Source organism: Pleuronectes platessa, chromosome 7, assembly GCF_947347685.1.
Source record: "Pleuronectes platessa chromosome 7, fPlePla1.1, whole genome shotgun sequence".
Classification (NCBI taxonomy): domain Eukaryota; kingdom Metazoa; phylum Chordata; class Actinopteri; order Pleuronectiformes; family Pleuronectidae; genus Pleuronectes; species Pleuronectes platessa.
The window spans coordinates 1,942,455-1,959,801 of NC_070632.1; the positions used below are offsets into that span (position 1 = coordinate 1,942,455).

The 17,347-nt window shown below is 47.7% G+C and overlaps 1 protein-coding gene across 1 annotated transcript; it reads right to left on the bottom strand.

Moving 5' to 3' along the window:
- Positions 1-5,909: 5,909 nt before the first annotated feature.
- On the bottom strand, positions 5,910-13,119 carry gan (gigaxonin). The gene is made up of 13 exons (XM_053426154.1): positions 12,991-13,119; positions 12,081-12,285; positions 11,781-11,895; positions 11,328-11,678; positions 10,857-10,925; positions 10,496-10,647; positions 10,218-10,339; positions 10,016-10,128; positions 8,531-8,680; positions 8,304-8,440; positions 7,450-7,584; positions 6,684-6,793; positions 5,910-6,592 (listed from the first exon to the last, which is right to left on the bottom strand). Exons 2-13 carry the CDS (start codon positions 12,257-12,259, stop codon positions 6,426-6,428), a joined length of 1,800 nt encoding a protein of 599 aa, XP_053282129.1. The 5' UTR covers positions 12,260-12,285; positions 12,991-13,119; the 3' UTR covers positions 5,910-6,425.
- Between the last annotated feature and the right edge of the window lie 4,228 nt (positions 13,120-17,347).

The following is a 17,347-nucleotide window of genomic DNA, read 5'->3' on the forward strand; positions in this document are numbered from 1 at the left end:
GATCCGGTCACAACACTGGTACCAAGAACTAAGGTTTTGGAACGGATGCGGGCAGCCACTGGTAACCAGTGAAGGGAGCGGAGGAGCAGAGTGGTGGGAGTATTCCAGCTTTACTGATCTTAATTTTCAGATTTAATAAAAACACATGGAATTTTTTCAAACAAAAACACAAAAACTATAAAAACTAAATCGCAGAATCGTCTCATTTCGTTTATTCACAATTCTTCTCGTCGTGTCTGATGTGAAAAGGTCACAGACCTGGATGAGGATCAACGTTATCTGACACTATCCACTTCTGTTAATCCCTCGTCTCACACTTCTGCTATCAGACACAACATCATTTGTGTTACACACAGCTACACGACGTTCACCACACAACTACACACAAAGTACTTTCAGCTCATCAAAGTATTTAGGACTTTACAGGAACAAAACCTGAGGTTCAGGTCTGAGCTGCTGAACTGGACATGGAGGGAATGTTTTTGTCCCACAAGCGGCAGAGCAAGTAAAACAATAACTGATGTTCACACGGAAATGAAATATGGATATTCAAGGCCCCCAGAGGACGATCCCTCATGATGTCACAACCACAACCACAGGCAAGTGGAGAAAAGTCTCCTCTTTAACATCTGCTTTGAATCTTATCGACTCTTTGTCCGTTTCTAAAAACATGGATTCACAGGAAGTTTAATTTCATGATGAAGAAATGAAGTTTAACAATAATCAGCCACAACATTAAAACCAAAGCCAGAGTGCTGCTCATTGTGGGAACTGTTGGTTTCTCTGTAAAATGATCTGAGGTCGTGACCCTCTGTGTAAAGGGCCTTGAGGTTTATTATGATTTGACGCCACACAAAGAAAACTGAATTGAATTGAGCTGATTATCCTCCAGCTAATGGATGAATGCAAACTGTGGACATTTCAAATACAAACTGAAAAGTTTGAATGAGCCTGAGGGAGCCAGGCTGTGAGCGAGCGTGAGGGCGACAGATCTGAGATCAGGCCTCAGGCCCACATCTCCAGGGTCCCAGCGCTGAACAACAACCAGCTCAGGGGTTTCTTCATGCTCCCAGCAGGACGTCCCACAGACGTCCTCCAGGATTCTTGTTCTTTCCTTGTTTCCATCGTCCCCCATCAGCACCGTCCTTCTGACGCTCCACCACCAGGAGACGAGTTAGGACCCGACAACCACCTGACGCAGCGTCAGCCTGATATCACAACAGTGGACGGGTGTGTCACCGCTCACCGAGACACACACGCATCGATTAGCTAATAATGGAAATTATTTTATTCAGACAAGGAACCAGTGGAAATCCAGAAAAAACACAATTTGAAAAAAGTATTTATTTAATTGGTGAGTTAGATAAATATTAATCAATACAAAGATATGTCAAGATTTAAATTGATAAACTTGGAACCATAAACTGAAATAATTCAGAGGGACAAAAGAGACAAAATATGAACAAAGCAAAATTGTAATATATATTATTTAAAAAAAATTGATGTAATATATTTAATATTTCAAGATCGGAAGAAAGAAGACATTTACTGGACCTGAATTAGGTTGTCAGAATATTCACTTTCATTTAAAAATGAAACACATTCAAGAAATGAGGATTGAAAGTGAATCCGTGGAACGTTTATCATTTCAAACACGAGACAGAAGCTTCAGGTCGAACCAGAGCAGACGAGTTGTGACTGTGACAGAAGAAGAAGAAGAAGACGACTCAGGAAGAGGAAATCTAATCGTGAGCTGAGACTGTGACACGTGTTGACATATCCTCACGTATCCTCACGTATCCTGTGAGGGACATTCTGCTCTGTAACAAACTGCTGATTAAATGAACATCTAATCAGAGGAACCCTCCGCTGGACGAGGTTCACTCCACAGAGACTTCTTCTGTGGTAGGTTCAGCACTGCTCCTCACATCTGCCACAGGACCCAGGTCAGCTGGACTCAACCACCTCCGTCTCGGTCCAGTTCTGTTAATCCCTCGTTTTGATTCAATATCTTTTCATTTGTATGGATATTCATGGTCCCCAGAGAGGGATCCCTCATGTTGTTGTTATGGACCACAGGACCAGAGCCACAGTCTTTAACGTCCATGACAGACAACTACTTGTTGGACTTCCATATGACTTGTAGTGAATATTCCTGGTCCCCTGTGGATGGACCCTAACCAGCACCCTGACCTTTCCTCTGGCGCCACCATCAGATCAGATGTATATTTGAATTTAATCTAAAGTCTAATGGGAAGATTACCATACAAATCTAAAGTGCTCGTTGATACTCCCCAGACAAAAATGGTACTTTTCTATTTTGTCTGTTTAAGAAATTATCTATACACATATATATATACACACACATACAGTAGATATGTATATACATGTACAGATATGTGTATTTGTATCTATATGTAGAAGGTGAAAGGCCAAGCAGCTACGTTTCAGCTTGTATGTAAGTATACATACACATCCGTATATCTCCTATGTATATGCAAACATACATATGTGTATATACACCATTTACTAAATATACATGTATTCAGTAGTATAAAGTATGAGCATAAAGTACCTAATAGACAGTAAGTGTCTTTAACAGATGAAATCTTTTCCTGAGTATTGATCAGATTCAGAACAGAAACAAACGTGAGAAGATAAAACACTTAAAGGTTTTAATTCCTTTGACGTAACGAGAGACACACATGACGACAGATTACAAAAACCTCACGTACGAGTTACACAAAGTACAAACTGAAACATGTCTCACTTCACGTCTCATGACAAAACTCCAGAACTCGTCCACTGTCAGTCTGCACTGCTTTTATTTTCCCTTATTGTGTTTTCCAGTGTATCGCAACACACATAGTCATCCGGTGTTCGTGTCAGAACAAGTGTTTAGGACACAGAGCCGCTCAGACACTTATTGGAGTATTTACTGTAAATGATTAGACACTAGGGAATGTGCAAAAAATAAGGAAGCACAACATTCACAGTCGAGCTTCAGCATCGTGTTCAGAGAGTTGAAGGAAAGTGTTGGTGTGAACCATCGACCGGGACAAGTAGAGCCGCTCGATGGAGGAGGTTTGAGTTCAGATCCGGTGACGTGAGGTCGTCTCAGCTTCGGTACAAACGACGGGGACGTGATCGATCACACGTTTGATCACGTTGGTCAACTTCACCGGGAGAATTTAGACTTTCATTCATGAAAACTGTCGCCTGAGCAGAAATGATTACAAATAACACCAACCCAGCACCGACAGGTTCCTCAGCTGTCCACACAGCGACTCATTATTTACAGTCTTTGTTTAAAGGGCCCGTATTGGATAAAAGAGATCGTCAAATGGGCCAGAATGAGACCGGTGATAGGCCTGGTCGCGTGTCACTCAAAGTGCAGTCAGCCAATCAGAGGAGGGGCTCATATTGAATGAGGCAGGTGAAAACAGTGTGTTCTGTGTGCAGCTCCAGAGACGAGAGGAAACACACACACAGCAGCTTGTCCACTTCACTGATGTATCAACACCTCAAATCAAAACCCAGAAAGGTGTAAAATATGGACCTTTGTATTCAGTCACGGTTTGTGTTGCATAACTTCATAATTTAAATTACCAAGACTTGACGTTTGTCTTCACTGGTGAGACATCAGCTCCAACACTGTGTGTTTGATGTGTGTGTGCGGTGTGTTGGCTTTGTAATATGATGAGGTGTGTTTGTATCAGGAGTCTGTGAGGTCCACTCCGAGTGTGTGTGTGTGTGTGTGTGTGTGTGTGTGTGTGTGTGTGTGTGTGTGTGTGTGTCTGTGTGTATGTGTGTGTTTGTGTGCGTCTACACAGGAGCTGTGGACAGACAGCAGCAGCTGGAACTCACACAGAACAAACGGGGTCAAGAGAAGCCAAAACTGTACTGACTGGAAAGCCAGGTCAAAGGTCGCGGAGGCCGGGACGCATCCGACAGCTCGGAGGGTGTCGCTTGCAGTGACGTCTATTTGTGAACGGGCTGAGCCCCGGCAGCTCGGACAATGATAACAACCCACGATCCAGTGGAGGCGCTGGTCTGCAAACACTCGCTGAGTGAACGTTCAGAGACGGAGACGCATCAGAAACCGTCTCAAAAACAAGTCACTCAATCGTTTCCTGGGAGTTTTCTGGGAAATCCAACCTCAGATCATCTTTCAGCCCATGTGTTGATAATCAGCGTGTGCAATGCATGCTGGGACTAGTCTGTGGTTTACTTTCGGTCTATTAATCCGCTGCATAGCTCAGGTTGTTTCTCTCCTGAAGTTTCTGGTCTCATGGTCCTCGGACACGGGGACTGTGGGAAGTTTAGGACTGAAGTGACACTCGTGCTGAAGCTGTGGTGAAGCGCTGGCACCGAACCAACAAGTGCTGCAGTTTGAACCGTTTGTTATTTTTGGTTTGGCTCCGGAACAACGCGTCTGCGTTTTCTGATCCGACGATCTGATCAGCAGGACGTCAGCAGGGCTTCTCCCAAAGCCGTTGTTTGTTAAAGATACAGGACTTTCATTGTCATTATAAAATATTAAATAAGCTTTGGTCAACGTTGGGGAACGACCATGGTTAAAAAAAACAGGTCCTTGGTTACGCCTGTGAACTCCTATAGATCACAGGCACGCATGTGAGTGTGCACAACGCCAGCGTGTCTGCTGCTGGCAGCTCCGACTCTCTGCGCTGAGCTTGTCTTGGATAACGGCCATTAATAATAATAACCATCCATTGTTCACGAGCGGCCTGAAGAGCAAGGAGCTGTGACCAGAGAGCAGAAGTGTGGTTCTGAGGAGGAGGAGGAGGAGGAGGAGGAGGAGGAGGAGGGGAGGGGAGGTTCCTAACAAGGGGCTGAGACCCCCTAAGGATCACAAGATGTTTTGTCATCTTTGTCCCAACATGACCTCTGAAGGTTTTCTGACAGATCAAGGCTTCATCCGCGAGACTCTGTTCTGCCCGTGTAATCAGATTACTGCAATTACATCTCGTCTCCTCCTCATGTAAAATGTTGTTTAGTTGTAAAGTAGAGAATTGAACTGATCCACCGCTGTTAGCAAAGACAACAGGTTCAGTAACACTTTGATTCTCCATGTTTGTTCTACATACTTCTAAGTGAAGGAGGTCATGTGACAGGAGCCTAACGAATCAGAGTAGTGTCAGGCGGATCTGTAGCAGAGTGGATCTGTTTGTAAACAGTGGAGTCAAGTGGAAGTAGTTTCGATCCTCTGTGACGTCACCCGTCGGTTTGTGAGCTGCTCCAAAATGATCAGAGAGCAGATGTTCCACATGAGTGTGAAGAGAGGAACTGAGGCTGGAGCACAGGGGAGGTGAGTGCGAGCGCAGGGAACCGAGTGAGAGCGCAGGGAACCGAGTGAGAGCACAGGGAACCGAGTGTGAGCACAGGGAACCGAGTGTGAGCACAGGGAACCGAGTGTGAGCACAGGGAACCGAGTGAGAGCGAGCGCAGGGAACCGAGTGAGAGCGAGCGCAGGGAAGCGAGTGAGAGCGAGCGCAGGGAACCGACTGAGAGCGAGCGCAGGGAACCGAGGGAAAGCGCATGGAAGCGAGTGAGAGCGAGCGCAGGGAAGCGAGTGAGAGCGAGCGCAGGGAACCGAGTGAGAGCGAGCGCATGGAAGCGAGTGAGAGAGAGCGCAGGGAAACGAGTGAGAGCGAGCGCAGGGAACCGAGTGAGAGCGAGCGCAGGGAACCGAGTGAGAGCGAGCGCAGGGAACCGAGTGAGAGCGAGCGCAGGGAAGCGAGTGAGAGCGAGCGCAGGGAAGCGAGTGAGAGCGAGCGCAGGGAAGCGAGTGAGAGCGAGCGCAGGGAACCGAGTGCGAGCGAGCGCAGGGAACCGAGGTAAAGCGCAGGGAACCGAGTGCGAGCGAGCGCAGGGAACCAAGTGAGAGCGAGCGCAGGGAACCGAGGTAAAGCGCAGGTAACCGAGTGCGAGCGAGCGCAGGGAACCGAGTGAGAGCTTTATGGAAGTCTGGATCGTTAACGTCCACCACCGTTGGTACCACACAACAGAATCTAGCGTGCAGCCTCATCACAGCAGCTCTGCTCAGACGTCTGCTACATAACATAATTTCATAATTTTTTTGTTCTCAGTTAAAAACCCTCAACCAACCACATATAAACATAATAAACAATGAAAAACCTTAAAATAAAACTTGAAAAAATGTCAAATTCTACGTTAAAAAGAAACATAATTAGGTAAATAGAATTGCAATAAGACCTATAATGTTAAAAATGTGTTAAGATGAACTTTTGTCCTGTCGAGTCATAAAGCAAAATGGGTCTCAGGTTCCACCCCCCCGACCGTCAGCATGTAGCGATTACAATACTTTAGTGTTCATACTTCTATTACAGCAGGGAGAAAGTACCAGTGTGCAAAGTAGAGGAGCCGGCGTCCGGGCGTCCGGCTCAGAGGCGGAACATGCCCTGGATCAGCTGCAGGCGGAACAGGCGGCAGTTGGCGATGCGCAGGGCCGCGCAGGCCGTCTTGGAGAGGTCGCTGGGTAACATGGGCTTGGTGCGGTGCCACGTGCCGGTGCTGCGGCGGAACTCGCGGATGTAGTCGAAGCTCGTGCCTGTAAACGCAGGAAAAAACACACAAAAGGTGAGTGATTCAAACGGTGACTGTAACAGAGCTCCACCGACTCCTGCTGCTGGTGAACTGACCCGTGTCCAGGTCTCCCACCACGTAGACGCTGGCGCCGATGGGCACAGCCCCGTAGACGAAGGACGAGCTGGTCTGGATACACAGAGTCTGGTCGTCGAGTAACATCCACCTGGTCACAACAGAACAGATCAGATAATGGTGGTGGACCAGGACCGAGGCGGCGGCTGATGATGGATCCTAATAAGTGGCAGTGGACAATGACTGTGGACTAAAGTGGATCTGATCTGGATGATGGATCATGGTCTTGCTGGCTGCTGACCAGAGACTATGATTGCAGCAGGACTGATTGACGTATAGTATTGAAGTTATTCATCAAGATGTTTCCCCTCATCAATGCTGCTAACAACTTTAATCCTGATGATGTTTTCCTGCACTTGACCTCTGTTGCACTTCTGTCCGTCCTGGGAGACGGATCCTCACATGTGTGTCTCTGAGGTTTCTATGTATTTGTACCTGTTAAAAGGTTTTTAGTAGTTTGTCCTGACTCTTGCTGAGGGTGAAGGACAGAGGATGTCTCACCCTGTTAAAGCCCTATGAGACGAATTGTGATTTGTGAATATGGGCTATACAAATAAAATTTGATTGATCACATGTATCCACAGACTTTAAATCAAGATGGACGACACGTCTTCACTTTCCAACATTATCTAGAATCTGCTCTAGATGTGCAAGATGGTTCATATCCGTGATATTTGAGCTTCAGTTCTTGATAGTAGGAGGAAGTCGAGAGACACAGAGGAAAGACGCTAACGATTCCTCGCCCACCTTCTCATCTCGTCGTGGTAGAACTCGGACTTGCAGGTCGTCATCTGCCTCTGCTCGGGGTTGTCAGGCTCTTGGCTCCGCACGCCACCGAACACGTAGAGCTCCTGGCCGACGCCACACGCCACCGAACCAAACCTGGCGGGAAAATATCAGGGGAGTTAACAGGCTTGTGAGAAACATGGACAGAGTTCGATGATACGTTGTGTTGTTACGATTGTTAAACGTTTCTTCACAACTTAAGTTCACAGGTTCGTCCATGACTGCGTTTACATGCGCACTAGTTCTAGGGTCACGAGGCTTATCCCAGTTTTGATGATATGGTGCTTATGGGGAGCTGGTTATTCATATCACCGTGTAGATAAATACAAATATCCTGGTTACTCTGAACTGTGCTCAGATGTTAAACGTTTTAGTTCCTGTTCGGTGGCTTTTGAAAATGAAGCAAAGCTGCGTAACGGATGTGTCTTATCAACCTTAAGTCCACGCTGGGAGGCGAGAGCGTGGTGGGATCGGTTCATCGTGTTAGTTCACAGAGCGAGTTACCACAACTCATAACATAGAGCTTCTCGAAACCGGGATAAGGGCTAATCCAGGAGACTGAAATCGGGAAGTGACGTTCCCCTGCCCGAACACAAACGCAGGATACTTCAGGACACTATCCAGGATACTAGTTCGATGCAGAAACAGTCGATGACTCACAATCATTCACATTGTGTGTCAAACAGCTTCCGTTTGAGCAACTTCATGATCCTGAGCAACACTCTGACGTGTGCGTGTTACTGTGGTGTCACTGGAGGGAAGTCATAACAAAAGTAAAGCTGACGGGACGCGCACAGAGAGGCTGGCTGTGTTACCTTCTCTCCTTCAGAGGACAGAGGCCGGTCCACTGCTGAGTTTTGGTGTCGAAACTTTCCACAGAGTCAAACAGCTTCCCGTAGGAGCCCCCACCCATGGCGTAGATTTTCTTATTCATGGAGGCGTAGCAGCCGACCTGCAGGAGGAGACAGACACGGCTGAAAACGTCACAGTGTGCGGACTGAGGTTCACACCTTTGATTTCAAAGATACCAGTGTGTGCTCACCTTGCGGATCATGGTCATACTGGTCTGCAGCTTCCACGTGTTGATGTGAGGGTCGAACGCTTCGACAGTGATCAGCTCCGTTTCCTTGGTCTCTCCTCCGAGGACGTAGATCAGCCCGTCCAGCTCCACCACGCCAAAGTTCTGACGAGCCTGCGCACATCAGTGACATGAACATGACACATTTAGACACTTTTCTATTAAAATGAATAACTTTCCTTAAGTTTTCATATTTAAGTCAATGTTCAGCACTTTTTCTTTTGGCCTGTGGGATCATTTGATGAAATAGACGAATAACACGACTGCGGGACTCTGTGGTTGTTGCCTTGTCAAACTTTAGATTTTACTTTTCCGTCCTCCAACACGGGTCATGATGGAATCCTCCTGCTCTCATGAGCCTCTCGCACGACTCAAGAAATGTGATACTTCACTCAACGTCAAGGATTTGGAAACAATTCAATTTTGGCCTCTTCTAGTTCCAACGGGAGCGAGTCCGTACGTCAGCCTCCTTTAATGGTTGGTGATATTTTCTTCTTGGCAAAAAAATATATAAAACAAAATATTCCATCTATCCAACAGTCGTTAAACGCTTGTTGAACTGTGTCTCGTTATGAGAAGATTCACATCTTGAAATAGACGAGGTCTGTTTACTGCTCGAACAGCTCGGTCAGTGTGGCCTGATTCTTCTACATCCTCATTTTCACTGAGGTCATGAGGTCAAATAAACGTGGTGGAAGGATGTGGTCTGGGTGAGGAGAGAACTCATTACATTCTGGTGCAGATCCAGATCAGGGGACAGATCCAGGATTGTTTTTGACTTTCTTCAGCTTTGTGAGATCGATTTTCAACGAAAGATAAAATCAGACTTGTTTAGAGGACTGGACGTAGAACATCAGTATCCTCACATTGAGCAACAACAACCATTTGGGCTTTGCTGAGCAGGTTAGTGAGATTTGATCTCATGTGGTCACTGGAGACTCATTTTAATAAGTGAGGACCTCAGAGCTGAACCTTTGTGACGGCCTCTCACAGGACAGATGTTAACACCAGGTGAGAAGCTCTGAAATGTCCAGTGTGTATTAGCTGAGCTTCAGACCCTCTCTCTCCTCTCCTCTCGTCTCTCCACCGCATGATGCTGACTCGTGATCAGTATATAGTGATTAGTGAGGACGCAGCCTGTCACTCAAATCTACCTGAGCTGTTGAAGAAGGGGATGAGACTTAACTGCCACTGCATCAATACTGACACCTAGTGGTCTTTAAATGAAAGGGAGCATAAACTGTAACATGGCTGCAGCAAACTGCTTCTTATGATGAGCAGGTTATTAACAGCAGCACATTTTAATTTCTAAAGACAAATAAACAATTCAGAGTAAAATGTAAGAAAACAAGTGATAGAAATTCGACAGAAAGAAATGTACAGCAGTTTATATACATATCAAATCTTTATATATAATATAGGTGTCTAAAATGGAAGAGGTGAAGATACCTGAAGCATCGGGGGAATGGGGCTCCAGGCGTTGGAGTCGGGGTCATATTTCTCTCCACTGTCCAGGACTGTGTTGTTCTCATCGGCTCCGCCCATCACAAACAGAAAACCCTCTAAGGGACAGGAAACAACATCATTACCGACCGCTGAAGGGGAAGCATCTCAGTTCCTCCTGATCCGTGAGGCAGGTGAGTTCTCTGACCTGCAGCCACCACCCCGTGGCCGATGCGGGCGACGCTCATGGCCTGCAGCTCGATCCAGGCCTGCCTGTTGGTGTCGTACAGCGGACACATGCAGCGCGTCGCAGCCGTCGTCTTCCTGCTTCTGTTCAGGACAAAACCCACCAGTGCAAACAGGAAGTGAGTCGACTGCGATGGGGAAGAATTCAGCAGCAGTTTGTGACGTCTCGCTGTAAAGTACTTTTCTCTCACAACAGGAAATCAATGTTGTGAATATTCTGCATTAAAACTGGACGCTCACTTGCGATCTTCTCCTCCGGCGAGCACGATGCACTCAGAGTAGCCTCTGGGTTTGAAGGCGGCGAGCAGAGCCTCGCCCTGCAGCGCGGCGTCCGCCAGCACGGGCTGACAGTGCTCTCTGATCACCTCCCTCATCAGAGGCTCCCCCATGGCCTGATGGGAAACCACGCAGCACAGGAGGTGAGCTACTAAAGGTTTGAGCCTCCAAACCAGCATCAGGAACGTGAAACACTTTGTCACACGGTTCATAACATCATGAAGCACATTCCAGCTCTTCACTCAGACCCAACAGAATTAATCACACGTGGCTGCAGGGGGCGCTGCTGCTCAGTTAAGGTGACATGGTGATGCAGCTCACTTACCTGCTCTCTCAGGTAGCTCAGGTCCAGAGCCTGCAGCCAGACTGAAGACATCACCTCCTTCATGTGAACCTACAAAGACAAAATGGAATAAGAATCACTTTGGGTTTTATGGATCAAACAAACCGGAACTTAAACACACATCATTCTAACCTGAGCACCGACTCATTCCATTAATAGATTCTTGAAATGTCTGAGTCGTCTTCTTTATCAGCGTGAACGTCAAATCCACAATAATTAATGCAAAGGTTTACAAAAACATATAAAAGGTGATAAAACTAACAAATAAACCTTTTACCCGTTGTAATCCTCAACATCAATGTCACTCAGTGTTAAGCTGAATAAAAGCTTCAAAGTCTAACGTTTGTTGGTTATTAAAGTAAATTTGGATTTATAAAACATGTTCCCATTTAAAGTATATTTCACTATCTCTCCCTGGGTCTCAGTGCGTCGCGGCCCCTGAGCTGAACTCACCCTGCGGTCCTCGGGGTCGTGGGCGAGCCACCGCACCGCCGCCTCCAGCACGTGCCTCTCGTTGCCCACGTTCAGCTTCTCCATGGCGAGCACCTCGCAGAGCCGGTCCCGGGGCAGCTCCCTGAACTCCTCTGTGAGCCCCACGTCACGGAAGTGCGTCTGCAGGAACTCGGTGGCGGCGTAGTGGACGTGGTACAGGCAGTAGTGCAGAGAGAAGAGCCGGATGCCGATGCAGTTCTCGGCGGTGATGCAGCTCTCTAGGAACTGACAGCACAGCGACTTGAGGTCGGTCATGAGGAGCAGGTCGGACGCCTGCACCATGTCCTGGATGGTCTCTTCACTCAGACGGATCTGTAGGACACACAGACACACAGGCAGTGAGACACAGAACAGATAGATCTCTATGACATCAGGATGGGATGAGAAGAAGAAGAACCACGTCTCCACACTCACTTCCCCACAGAAGATGTAGTCGAGGATCTGCTTCATTGTGGCCATGGAGACTCCCTGCAGCTCGATTCTGTAGGTGGACCCGTCCTCCTTCGGGGGGTTGTAGTTCAGCTTGGTCCTAACGGGAAACCATCAGCACGACACCACAGGACATGTCATTTAAAAACAATGGAACCTGAAACCTCCTATCGTTCCCAGCAGAAAGAGGACACGCCCATTCTGCTGCTTTGACATTATGGACAAAGACAACAAAAGCTTTGACGCGTTCTGGGGACTTGACCTGGTGCCATCACAGCCTCTGACCTGATGTAGGGACTAGCAGCCGCCAGGATGTTCTTCTGGACAGGAAGCTCCTCTCCATCGACCACCAGCAGAGCATCGTGGAAGCTCTTCTCCTGCCAGAAGGCGCGAAGGACTCGCAGCAGCTTCTGGGAATGCTGCGGGTCCGAAACCCTCGAGCCAGTCTCTCTCGAGTCGGGCATGTCCGCCCGAATGGTTCTGTTCCCTCCTGTGTACAGAGAACAGAGTAGAAACAGATCCATTTGGAAGCCTGTGTTGTCTCATGGTGTCAACAGCCATACACACTTTGACTCAGGGGACGACGACAACAACAACACAAACTGGTGGAGGTTCCAACGACCTGCATGTTGCCCTATCGACTCTCTACACGGGTACAGACCCAGTGAGGTTTGATACCTGAACCCTTCCATTGACGAGTTATCTATAAAACTATATTAATCGTATATAGTTTTAGTTTTGTATTGTTTAGTTAAACTGTTTCACTGCAGAGCTGAGCAGCTTCTTCTTCTTCTTGTCCAACTCCTCTCACAGTTCTGTCCCTGTGTTCACTTGCATTAGGACAAATAGACCTGGACACGGTCACACCCTCACAACATGTCCCTGAGACGTCACTGGGGCGTCACTGGGATCCCTGACTCACCTGGAGGACCAGCAGACTCACTGGTTCCTACGTGAGGGTGTGGTGCGTGGAGGCTAAGCTAGTTAGCATAACACAGTGGACACAGAGCATTCCTCTGCAGCGTCGTTAGCCAGGTTAGCAGCTAGGTGCCTGGCTAGTCAGCGTCAGGTGAAGTTTAGCTAACGTCGGTTGTTGGGTTGAATCCCAGAAGCCCACGAGCACAGACTGTTTGTTTACAGGAGGTTAAAGTCGCTGCGTCGCGTTTCTCATCCGGACAAAGTTCGAGTTCCTCACCTGACGACGGAGAAGCTTTTTAATATCGTTGTTATTCACACGTGAATTTTGAAGTTTGAAGCTCAGCAGAAAAACTGAGGACGTGAATGAGGAGGAGTGGTCTGTGCTGCCTGCACTGCTTCTTCTGTGGTGTTTAATGGCAGCTGAGCAGCGCATTACCGCCCCCACCTGGACGGCAGGTGGAACAAGGGATGAGGCAGAAAAACAAACTATCCGTCACGCACACAAATTAACGTGTCATCAAATCACGTAAAGGAAGTATTAGATACTGCATGAATGTTTTAGATATACAGTTTATTCACAGTTTCAGATTTATAAATAGAAGACTTTATGAATGAGTTAAGAAAATATGTGGAAAAATAACTACAATATGTAAAGATAAGTAATGCCTTGCTTATTTATGACAGCATGGAACTCTATTTCCTGACTTTCTTAATTTCTGTTGATACATTTTATGCTTTTGCTGTCTGTTAATGTTCCATAACTTCATGCTCAGTCTAGTTTTTTATTTTATTCTCGTATTGACAACTTGAATATGAAGGACAAGCGCTGACATGAGTATAAATAATAAGATAAAATACAACTTTATTGATCCACACGTCAGGGATATTCAGTTGTCACAGCAGCAGACACGTCAGAAAATGATGTAGACAAAAGAATAATCTAAAAAATTTAATAAAAATGCAGAGTATGTACATTATATACACTTTTCACTGTAGTGGTTTGTATAGAGATGTTATGAAGTAAAGTGCAGTGGCACAGGATGATACACAGGCAAGTAGTAAAACAGTTTGAACATAAACATAAAGACATTTGTGATTTTCAGACGAAACAAATATTATTAATAAATGACTAAAGACAGAAGAAGCCTTTTCACCTTCCACTTTATGTATTTCCTGATGTATTTATTTATGCTTATGAAATTTTTTGTCCATATTTGAAATTGGTTAGTCTTTGACTGTAAATAAAGTTTATTAAAAAACTACGACCTGAATCAAGAGATTTCCCTAAACGGATGTTTCCGGTTTGAGCAAACCTCTCGAACCAATTCTGTGCTGTATATTATAGTGATATTAGTTTGTATTATAGTTAAATTATCAATATTAAATCATCATGTAATGACATATTAGTAAATATTTTTTTTATAATGTGAAAAGAGTTCATAAACTAACACATATGCTTTTACTTTGAAGGAGATACTTCCTTCTTCTGTTGTCATATCGCCGTTAAACCCTGAGACGACGGAAGTGCGATAATATGCTACGCTATTGTTATGCTAACATGCTATGCTAGCTAAGTTAGGACCAGAGGACGCTGAAGATTCTTTTCTGCGAATCTTCCATCGATTGAACCAAAATCTATCACGTTAACCAACAAACTAATATGATTTAATAACAATATAAAATAATAACGTCGTTTGCGCCAGTGGAGCTGTTGTGATGTAGGAACCTTTGATCGTCGTTGATGTTTCCCTGACGGAACCTGACAGGAGACACACAGTGTGCAGATCCAAACATGCCGCGCGCCCCTCGGAACCAGCTGTCTCCCTGGATAGAGACTCTGATCCTGGGCTACGGCGGCGGGGAGGAGGGCGGCGGCGGCCGGCTGAAGGCGCATGTGATCGGGGTGGGGCAGATGTCCCAGTCCCAGGCTCTGAGCTCCGAGGGCCTCACCGGGCTCCTCTTCCTGTCCGACGGGGTGCTGCAGCTCCCCGCCGTCCTCACCGCCTCCGCCTGGGAGCACCTCCAGGAGCAGGAGGACCGCGAGTGCTTCAGCAGCCTGGTCAACACCACCGTGTGCATCCGGGACTACCGGCTCCAGCTGTGCGTGTCCCAGCAGCAGGTCCGGTGCCGCTTCTTCCTGTCGGTGGGGGAGCTGGCCACCACCGCAGCGGGTCCGGTCCGAGACAACACCCCGTGCTCCACCACCCTGCCCTCCGTCCGGCAGAAGATCATCCAGGCGTGGAGGGCGCTGCAGGGCACCGAGCTGCAGGAGTCCCAGCGGAGCCAGGGGGGGTTCGACCTGTCGGAGCTGCTGGGGGAGTGGCAGCACGACTGTGTGCAGACGGTGCTGGACGATGTCCAGAAGAGGCTGGGGGGAGCGAGCAGCCCGCAGCCCTCCACCTCCACCCACACCCCGCTGCCCAGCCACCCGGCCCCCTGCAGCGCCACCAGCTGGGACGTGGACAGGGTGAGATACAGAGGAGCGAGACGTTTCACTGTCCCGGTCCAGTGTCTTCTCCTCCCGGAGGAGGAAGCTCTGCGGCTGCAGGCGCCACCTGAGGTCAGCAGCAGGAAGCAGAGTGAGCCCTCAGCTGCCTCTGAGGACACGAGGTCGGACGCACCACCCCCCCCAGTGGCCACACAGCCTCCCAGTGAGGAAGCTGAGGCGGTGACTTCCACGCCAGCTGTCGTAGAGACCAACACCGATGAGGTCTCCTCTTCTCCTGTGTATCAAGAGGACGAAACCGAACACCTGATTTACAATCACATCACACTTCTATCCAACCCGTGGGATGTTCACTCTCCACCGTCCTCTGTAGCGTCCCTAGAAGAAATGCCAACAAGCCCTCTGCACACCCCCCCCGCCGCTGAACCCGAGCCGGACCACGCTGCCATGTTGACCAGCACGCAGCTTCCTGCCCTCAGCCTGGAGACCACAGAGCACAGCAAGGGAGAGCACAGCGGCATCCCACCATTCCAGCAACCGCCCTGTTCGACCAGCCTCCCTGAGGCCGCCGGGCCGTCAGAACCCTCATCTCCTGTGAGTCCAGCAGAACCTTTCTCCAGAGCGGCCGACACGTCGCTCACCGCAGAAGAGCGCTGCAACAACACAGCTCAACCGAATCCCCCTGCCGAGGACAGAGAAGCTGACATGTGGGCGAAGGACGAGGAGGAGGCTGAGGACGGGATCTACGGGAAGAGACCGAGACGTGAGGAGGAGCAGAGGGAGGAAGCTCAGGAGAGCGGGACTCCTCCATCTTGGCTCTTTGACACACAGGCAGTTCTCTGGGCTGAAGAGGGCAGTGGTGACACGAAGGGTCAAAGTTCACGAAGCATCTGGAGAAAAACTCCCAGGGTTCACAGCTGCGGCCGAACGTTCTCTTACTCGTATCAAGTGTCCGGACAGAACCTGCAGGACGTCAGCGGACTCCCAGTCAGCGAGTCCCTGCTGCACTGGGCTGTGAAGTATCTGGTTCCGAAGAGGAGAGACCCCCCCACCACGTGTCCGTGACCTCTGACCGCACCAAGGTCACGTCACCGCAGCTTCAGGGACAGTTCATGTTCGTCACAGCTGAGTTTGTTTTGTATGTTTTGTTTAAAACACTGAAGAAAATATGTTTTTTACTTTTTTACCCTAAATAAATGTTGTCAATAACACAAAGTTCATTTGTTTAAACTGAACTAATGAGTAAATAAATGTTTCTACTTTTTCTGCAGGAATGAAACCTTTCCTGTTAATTATGGGATGTTTTCTGCTTTGAACCGTAGATAAATGGAAAGTGAAGAGTCTCAGCAGGAAATTCGTTGAACTCATCAATGAAGACACAACTCTTTGTTTCAGATGGATTCATAGTTTTAAGATGTGTTATTTTATGACACTTACACTTGAATGCAACACTGTAGAGTCAGTGAGAAAAATGTTGTGCGTGTCCACAAGGCGTCGCTGAGAGACCACACACACACACACACACACACTCACACTCACATGTACGACCTGGGATTAGAGAAGTTAACAGTGAATCTCCACCTGGAGCTGCTGCTCTTATTCTGAAGGTCTGAGTCCTTTGATGAATTATCTTAGTGAGTAAGATGATGGTTCTCACCTGAGGAACTTGAATGCACCACTGGTTTGATGCATTAACCCTAACATTCATTTTACCTGCTGCTGGGTTTTGGATCAAAGATGGACGACATGACAGTTCACAACATGTTAAGCCAATTCATATTGACCGCCCCCTGGTGGCTGGCTGCAGTATAGATCATAAAACCTTTCCTCCTCCATGTTAGCAGTTGGGACGTGGACCAAACATGGATTCTGCACCTTTTAGTTCGTTTTTATCCAACTGATGTTGGTTCAAGGGTTCACGTTTCTCATAAGTCTGGTTTTAATTTGATATTTGATGACTTGAAAACGAGCGGACACTGACTCCTGATTGGTGGAGAGTGTGTATCAGTATGACCTCGATAGAGAAGCATCACGACCACGAGAGCTCAGACTCCCGGTGACCTCAGCGGCTGAAGAGGACAGCGTTAGCATCCGAGATATTTGTGTTTCATTGTGGACAGTGGAAGGAAGTGCAGGGGCGTCGTCCATCTTTATTTACACTCTGTGGTTTGGAAGAAACAAACATCAT

Bases quoted from the DNA above. Each gene is read 5' to 3' on its own strand.
- gan (XM_053426154.1), bottom strand. From the start codon at position 12,259: ATGCCCGACTCGAGAGAGACTGGCTCGAGGGTTTCGGACCCGCAGCAT. The intron at 11,679-11,780 runs GTGAGTGTGGAG...TGTGTCCTACAG, and splicing joins ACTACATCTTCTGTGGGGAA to ATCCGTCTGAGTGAAGAGAC. The intron at 8,681-10,015 runs GTATCTTCACCT...TGATGTGCGCAG, and splicing joins CCATTCCCCCGATGCTTCAG to GCTCGTCAGAACTTTGGCGT.